Source organism: Coenobita brevimanus, chromosome 90, assembly GCF_032717465.1.
Source record: "Coenobita brevimanus isolate Jiangsu-jjx chromosome 90, ASM3271746v2, whole genome shotgun sequence".
NCBI lineage: Eukaryota > Metazoa > Arthropoda > Malacostraca > Decapoda > Coenobitidae > Coenobita > Coenobita brevimanus.
Genome location: NC_137043.1, coordinates 30,598,966 through 30,607,547, shown reverse-complemented (window position 1 = coordinate 30,607,547; position 8,582 = coordinate 30,598,966). Strand labels below are relative to the sequence as shown.

Below are 8,582 nucleotides of genomic sequence, written 5' to 3'. Positions count from 1 at the left end.
GATTTTCTTATGAAACACGAAGTTCATCAACTTGAATTTTTGAGTTGATTTAGCCTAACATGTCAGCTGCTGCGTGAGTTGACGCATCAGCTATTAGGCAATTTTAAATTTCGTCTAAAGGAAGGCATTTTATCGACTTTATGAAATACAAAGTTATTTACCTTGAAATTTTGAGTTGATCTGACATGTCAGCTGTTGCATGGCTTCAATAGAATTGCTGCAGCCAACAGAGGAATTTAGTCAGCGTAGGAGATCCCCCTAAGAACGAATGGGTTATGTAGGTAAATTTAATTCCACCAGCTCGAAGTCTCCAATTTAAATAAAAATATTTAATGGTAACACGTATAAAAAAATGACGTTGCTGTTGTTGATGATGATAAGGAGGGTGGTGATGGTAATAATGGCGATAACGATGGCGATGATGATGATGATGATGATCCTAACAGCTTCCTCTCTCTTTGCAGGCCATGTGGGTGTGGTGGTGGGCGTGGGTGTGGGTGTGGGCGTGCGTGGGCGTGCGGGGAGGGCATGCGGCGTGCACCATGGCCCAGTTCCCGTGCCGCAACAAACAGTGCATCAACCTGGATCGCTACTGTGACGGCAGGAGGCACTGCGAAGACAACAGTGATGAGCCTTCCGGGTGTTCGCGTTAGTATAATTCGCTATTCTATACTCTCTTCACTTTAACTTGGCCTAAAACTACCATTTCCACCTTAAATGCTGAATTGCAAAAGTTAATTAACACTAGAAAATGATACTATACCCTTTTTACTCTAACTTGGCCCAAAATTGCCAATTCCACCTTAAATAGTGAATTGTAAAAGCAGATTAACACTGGAATATGATAATATACTGTTTTTACTCTAACTTGATACTATACTCTTTTTACTCTAACTTGGCTCAAAATTGCTATCTCCATCTTGAACGATGTGATGTAACAGTATATTAACGCTAAAATACGATGCATATCACGAAGAGGTTCTATGGAATTGATAAACAGCCGAGGGATTTTTTTTCTCTGTCACTGTGCTCTGTGAAATAATCTGCAAACGGAAAAAAATCACGGCCATGTTAAGGTGAAATAATTTTTGCTGTTAATTTTCTGATTATTCGTGTATTGTGGTAGGTGGTGGCGACCATCATCCACTCACTTGTTGTAGAGCTGCCTACTTCTTTCTTCGCCTTTTTCATTCTTTTTCTGTCTGTCCTCCTCTCTTCCTGTTTTTCCCATCTTTCCTGACACGTTTTCTTACTGTTCTTTCCTTTTCAGGTGGCTTTGCACTGAGTGACGAGGTCATATGGTTTTCTTTAAGCCAGGAAACCATATATAACGCTGGGTGGTAACCATATAACCAATCTATACGTGTTCCCTTCTTGTCAACAAATGGGTTGGTGGAGGGTTAGTGCTCTTCCCCGTAAAACAACTAACTCAAAGTCAAACGGCCACCCCTTACGGGATTATGGGGTTTGGCTATAGACAGATAGAATGTGTGTGTGTGTGTGTGTGTGTGTGTGTGTGTGTGTGTGTGTGTGTGTGTGTGTGTGTGTGTGTGTGCGCGAGAGAGAGAGAGAGAGAGAGAGAGAGAGAGAGAATTAACTGAGCTATTCATATATATACCAGTACCGAGAAAGATGTATAAATAGACTGAATAACTGATTAATGCAGAGTGTGTGTGTGTGTGTGTGTGTGTGTGTGTGTGTGTGTGTGTGTGTGTGTGTGTGTGTGTGCGCGCGTGCGTGCGTGCGTGAGTGTGTGTGTGTGTGTGTGTGTGTGTGTGTGTGTGTGTGTGTGTGTGTGTGTGTGTGTGTGCGTGCGTGCGTGCGTGTGTGTGCGAGAGAGAGAGAGAGAGAGTGCGCGCGCCTCCATCTCTCTAAGCTCAATCCATCTGCCATCAGCCTGCAATCGGACGTACTACGGGCGTGTGGGGGCGACGTACAGACTGCAGATCCCGCGGCCTAAGAAGGGAACCCTGCCTCACTTCTGCCAACTGACCTTTATCGCCTCGGGGGACGCCTACGGGGACCTGGTTCAGCTTAGCATCGAAAAGTTCAATCTGGGGAGGTCAGTGACGGACGCGTGTACAAGACATTCCGTTTGAAATTAAAACACTTCGTCACCAAAACACTTCTTTGTGTCCATTTGTGTACCGTAAAAGAACACTAAAGCTACATAGTATTTTTCTCACATTTCATTTTTAGGTGAGAATAATTGATGATGATGATGATGATGATGATGTACATCTTAACTATTTCCTCCTTAGTGATGATGGGATCCAGTAAATGTGGGCATAGTCTTTACCTATGCATACACAATAAACAGATACCGTATGATTTAGCGTGACGGAATATGGTAAAGTTATGAGTTTTTGTGTCTGCACTGTTTTCTCTTTAAGCCTTAGTTTGTCATGACCTTGCATTTCAATGCTTTATTCTATGACGTTGTGCTACCCTCAGACAACGATGAGCTGCCTCTCAGAATTGAACAGTTAAGAATTATATCACTGTTATAGAGATAAGATAATTCATTCACCTTCACTCTTTCCCCTTCATTTCAGTCTCCTCTCTATATTCAAGCAAGGGGAAGTAAGCCTGATTCTTATCCATACCCACAGGTTTGTGTCACACACCACGGCCGGCTGCCCTGACGGGTACATGCAGATCGAGGAGCTCAGTCGGCCCCTCAACTCCGGGTACTGGTGCGGGGCGTCCTGGGGTCACAATGTCTACTACTCTGAGACCTCCGCCATCACCATCATGCTCAGAGTATTTAACCTCACCACAGACACAGTCACCACTAATCCTGCGTCATTCTCCCCGCAGGACACAGTCATGTTGGGGCTGTCGTACAGATTCCTTAGGAGAGAGAGGGCTATCCTCCGCTACGGTGCACCGTATAGTCCCACCTACCGAGGTGAGGACATCCCAAACACATTTTGTGACAAATTATATGAAAACTGTGACAAGAAGAACTGCAAAGTGCAGTCGCCCAATTTTCCAGGAATGTATCCAAGGAATCTAACCTGCCATTACCACATACGACAGACTCGAGTGCCAGATGGGAAGGTTGCACTGATTCGGGTCCGTCAGCGCAACCCGCACCTCATCTATATCAAAGACCGCAATGCACCGCACCTCTCCAGGGAGCGCAAATTACAGGTGGGGTCTGGCTGCCATGTGTTGTATGATTACCTGGTGGCCTTTGACGGCAACTCCACCCGCGGGGCTGTATTGGCCACACTGTGTAAAGGTGGTGTGGCAATCACTGGCATTACCTCCAGTGGCCCTGACCTCCTCCTTGTCTTCCACGCCTCGCCTTACGACTTTCCCTTCCAGGACTCCCCTCGCAGGCGCACGTTTGGTTTTGAACTGGATGTTGAGGTGGAGTTCGTGGACAGGGAATCAACAGCATACATCCGTGAAGGCTCAACCTGTAACTACACCGTTAGCAGCCTGGGCCAACGCAGTGGATACATACAGTCACCAGTCCACTCACTGCTTCCTAACACGACCTGTACGTGGCGCCTGTTAGCAGGCAGCACAGAAGTTGTGTGGCTATACTTCCTTCATTACCGGCATGTGCTGCACCCTGAGATGCCTTCACCAGGCCAATGCACTAACACCCTCATCATCACTGATGGGGACATCGAAGGTCCCGAGATGCCCACAGCCACCACCACCACAACCACCGCCACCACCGATGCAGCCAACACCACCACCACTGACGCAGCTACCACCACCAAGGAGAATGTGACCACTCCATCAGTGATTGGTCACTTCTGTCGACCAGATCAGCTGCCACGGGTGTGTAGTGGAGTACATGCCCCTGGACCTCACGCTGCACCTTGTCAAACAGGTGAAAGCTATGTTTCGGACTCCCCAGGCCTCACACTGTCCCTGCACTATGCTGCTGGCACTGCACCGGGCCACGTGGAATTCCTGGCCAGGTATGAATTTGTAGACAAGAGGCAGTGGGGTGCTCCTACACCTGGGGGTGGTCCCTGTGATCGCACCTTCAAAATGCAACCTGACCGCTTGTTTGCCTCGCCACGTGACGTGTTCTTGTTTGGACGTGGTGGTGCACGCAAGCTGCGCTGTGTCTACACCTTCTTGGCGGAACCACACCAACGTATCAGCCTACGGATCCTTCGAGCCAGGATGGGATCTGGGTGTGGCACATTGTACAAGCTGTCATCACGTCGCCACGAGTGCTCTCACAGTGGCGCCATGGACAAGCCAGCCATATGGATAAGTGAGGAACTATGGCAGGGTGTACCACTGATGCGTGCATGTCTGTGTACGGTGTCGCATGAGGAGCCTTTTGTGTTAGTGTCCTACACTAACATGGTGCGCATCATCTTCACCATCCCTGTCATGACACCTGCCAGTGATTATAATGATTTCTTCCTGGAGGGTGAATATGCAATGGAGGATGCTGGTCAAGGCAAGGCTGGAAAAGACTGTCAACAAAACACTCGCCGCTTGGCTGGTCGTCACGGTAACTTCACAGTTGGTGAGGCAACGAGAGGCCTGTGTGCTGCACTGCCCCGCCTTGTCACTGCTGCTGACGGGTCCTTCATCCTCCTGCGTGTACGTGGCTTCAGTGCTTCCGAAACTAACTGTAATGGCCCGACACGCATTAATGTGTATGCAGTGGGTGGACTGGCTCCTCTGGCCTCCATATGTCCCAATGCTCAGTATGATTATGCTCATGTGTTCAGCAGTGGATGGCATGGCAGCAATACCACCACTCAGGACCAGCTGGCTGCAGCAGACCTCTGGAACAGCTCAGGTGGTATGACTATCGGGCAGAACAATTACTACTATCACCAGCAACAGATCGAGTACCAGAAACGAGGGCGACACCACCAGCGACAACGGCAACAGGAGTCCCGGGACCTGGTGGTGGAGTATGTCGGCAATGCATCACAGAGGGTGCTGGTCAGCTGGGTGGGGGTGTGGCGTCCCATGCAGACCGCTCCGCTCTCCCCTGTGGGTGTGGACCTCTGCCCCCACCGTTGCCCTGAGATCCAAGCGTGCCTGCCAGCTGACCTTTGGTGTGACGGGTCCGTGCATTGCCCCTCCGGCCTGGATGAGGGTGCGGCGGCGTGTGGGCTGCTGGCTGCCATGCCGTGGGTGTACCTGGGTGCCGGTGCTGTGCTGGTGGCCTCCTTGGTGGCTCTGTTGGCCGCCGTGGTGGCACACCGTCGCCGCGTCCTGGCACAGAAACAAGAGGAGGCGGCAGTGGTAGCCAACAACAGCCACGGCCTCAAGAGCACCACACAGGACTTCTTGCTGCCGCCGGACAAGGATTCGTGGTGACAAGAGGCCCATTCTGGCGACGTGGTGCAGGTCGACTACGAGACCACCGTGTAGTGTGCCCTCCCTCCCTCCCTCCCTCACTGCCCTGGGGGATATGTGTGGCCAGGCTCCTATCATGTGTCCTGGATACCTTATTTTGTGTGTGTGTGTGTGTGTGTGTGTGTGTACCAATGGGTGTGTATGTACAGTATTTGTGTACCTATTGACTGTGTGTATCAAGGGAGCATGTACACTGCCCTGGATATTCTAGGAAGACCTGGTGGGGTGGTACTCTGTATGTCATATCAAACCCTTTAGTTGAACGGCAGGGCTGTTGGTGCCAGGGGTCCAGAGGAAACAGGAGGGCAGGGCGGGTGGCAGGGTTGGTAAAAGGGTAACAGACAATGACAAAAGACGGAATGGCAGAGTTGTGTCCGAGTTACCAGGACATGGGTTACATATAGGACATGGAGTAAAGAAGGATGACAGGGCTGGTGGCAGGGTAGTAGACGGGGACTATTGATGGTAGGACATGGGGTACAGATGGAAGGACACAGGGTATAGATGGATGGAAGGGCTAGCGGAAGGGTAATAGACAGCGATTACAGATGGAAAGACGCAGGGTAAAGATGGAGAGGCGGGCTATATACTATACGTGACAGAAGACGGTAGGGCTCAGATAAGGGAGAGGATTAAAGACAGCGCTGAAGAACCAGAAGACTGAAATGGCTAGCGATGATAAGGTACGGCAGGGTGCAAATGAGACGATTATGGCAGGGTTTAGATACGAGACAGGATGATAAGACTGATGACAAACCCGAGATACTAGAAGATTTGTATGGCTTGGTGTTGTAGAAAGCAGGAATGACAGGGTTTTCCAAAAAACATTAAAATATCTAGGAAAACGGTAGACAGATTTACAAGACTAGGTGGTAGGGAAGTGGTCGATGGTGGTAGGAATGGTAGGATAGGTTGTGGCTGGTAGAAAGAGAGTGGTAAGTGGTCGAAAGTATACCGTACGTGCTAAGAATAGTCTGATAGTAGGGTTAGTGTAAGTAGTAGGATTACTGTTCGTAGTAGGATCAGTTTCACGGGAGAAGTGACGTAGGTGGCTGGGAGAGGCAGAGTAGGTGGTTGGGAATATTTAGGTGGTAGGGGTAGACAGGGTAGGTGGCAGGCACAACAGGTGATAGATTTAGGTACAGCAGATGGTAGGAAAAGTACAGATGGTAAAAATAAACAAGACAGGTGGAAGAGACAAGAAATCAGGTGGTAGGGAAGGTAAGGCAGGTAGCAGGGATTGGCAGGAAAGGTAGTGTAGGTGGTAGGAACTTGCAGGGTAGATAGTAGGGAGTGTGCTGGTGGTAGGAGGTGGCGTGGTATGTGGTAGGAAGAGGTGTGGTACGTGACGGTGGCAAGAACATGCAAGGTACGTGTGGATGAGGCCATATATACAAACCCTCCTAAGCTTAACTTGCGTATAATATTGTTTGTTTATACTTTTGTCCTCATTCATACGGCTAAAATAAACTTCACAACCAAATCAGAGAATATATCAATGTGAGAAATGCGAAAATCTGATTCTTATAAAATTCAATTGCAATGGACACTCGTTTATCGTAGAAACTGACTTAGATCCTTTATAAATTCGAGACCTTGACTGGTAGGGGGACTGACAAGGGGTGTGGGTTTGGAAGGGGTGTATTGTGTCGGCAGGGGTACAACGAGGCAGGGGGCAGGGTGAGTGAAAAGTGTACGGTGAATCAGTTTAGGCAGTGAAGCATATGGCGGAGTATTTATAAACGTTCGTGGCCAAGTCTGTTAATCAAGTTTCTATACCTATTTATAAGTATCCGGAATGTGGTAAAAAAAAAAAAAAAAAAAGAAGGACCCATTGAGGAACTTCGCCATTCTCTCTCTCTCTCTCTCTACGATAAGCGGATCTACCATACCACTTCATCGTTACCTGGTACAGGGCAGCAGGTAGAGAATTAATAAAGAAAATTTACCTTTATTTTTTACGATAATCAGGTCTCCACGAAAATTTACTCTTTTGCCAAGATGTGTATTTTATTATTCCTTTTTACCTCCAGACGATTTTCTTCAGCTCAAATCGTCTCCCCTGAGCTGAATAACATTGTCAGGTAAAGTTAAAAAGATGTCACTGAATGGAAAGGAGGAATCAGGATTTTAGTTAACGTCTCGCTGCCGTAAATTACTTTCTGATGTGATTTTGTTTACTTGCAACTTTTTTTTTTCAATAACTTTCACTCTTTTTCGGCTGTGAAGGGTTTGGTAGCTATATGAAAAAGGATGAAAGCATAAACACGTAAAATTATACACAACTTAAAAATCAAGAAAGTTTATGGATACGACTCCAGAGAGATTTGTGGCAGATGGGGGACATAATGAGGTGGCAAGGGAGAGATGAGGCAGGGGACGAGGAGCAGGGAGAAGAGGCAGGAAAGGGCAAAGAAAAGGCAGGGAGAGAATGGATGGAAAGGGAAAAAAAAGAAAGAAAGAGGGAGATAAGTAAACATGAAAAAAGCGAGCTGAGGTGAGGAGGGATGGGTAGAGGAAAGATGAGGAAGAGGGGCAAAAGAGCTCGGCAGGGGTGATGAAATGACAGGGGAAGGGTGGAATGAAAAATACTGAGTAGCAAGGGAGGGAAAAGGTAATTATAAAAGATTGAATGGACGGATAATGCAACCTGACAGGGGTTAAGTGAATCAACAGGGTAGGTTATGACGGCAGGGAGAGGGTGAGAGGGTTAGGGTAGGGTGAGTCGGCAGGGTAAGAGCAAGTCAGTAAGGGTGGGTGTGTTGGAAGGAACTGGGATGAACTGACAGGATAGGCTAAGTTGACAGGGATGGGATGAAGTGGCAAGAACAGGGAAAGTTGACACGAATAGCAGGGACAGGGATAGGCACGGCAAAAAATGGTAGAGTGACGTTGGGTGATACACGGGAAAGGCCGGGTAACGCAGAGCAGCAACGGCAGATACAATAAGGCAGGGATAATGTGGAAAGGCAGGATGAGGCAGGAGGTAGGAAAAGCGAAACAGGGCATAAGGTGAGGGAGAGTGAGGCAGGGATAAGCACATGAGACAGGGGTATTCAGGGTAAGGCAGCATGAGAATGGCGTGAGGCTAGAGAGGCAGAGGTGGACAGGATAAGGCAAGAATGAAGCAGGGGTAGGCAGGGTAAAACAGAGGTGGGGTAGGCAGGGTAAAACAGAGGTGGGGTAGGCAGAGCAAAACAAAGGTGGGGTAGGCAGGGTAAAAC

At 48.4% G+C, this 8,582-nt stretch overlaps 1 protein-coding gene across 1 annotated transcript; it reads left to right on the top strand.

Annotated features, from left to right (window-relative positions):
* Positions 1-542: 542 nt before the first annotated feature.
* On the top strand, positions 543-5,319 carry LOC145411574 (uncharacterized). Its single transcript, XM_080281583.1, has 4 exons — positions 543-648; positions 1,897-2,062; positions 2,613-3,649; positions 3,764-5,319. The coding sequence occupies exons 1-4, from the start codon at positions 543-545 to the stop codon at positions 5,317-5,319; spliced, it is 2,865 nt and encodes a 954-aa protein (XP_080137709.1).
* The last annotated feature ends 3,263 nt before the right edge of the window (positions 5,320-8,582 follow it).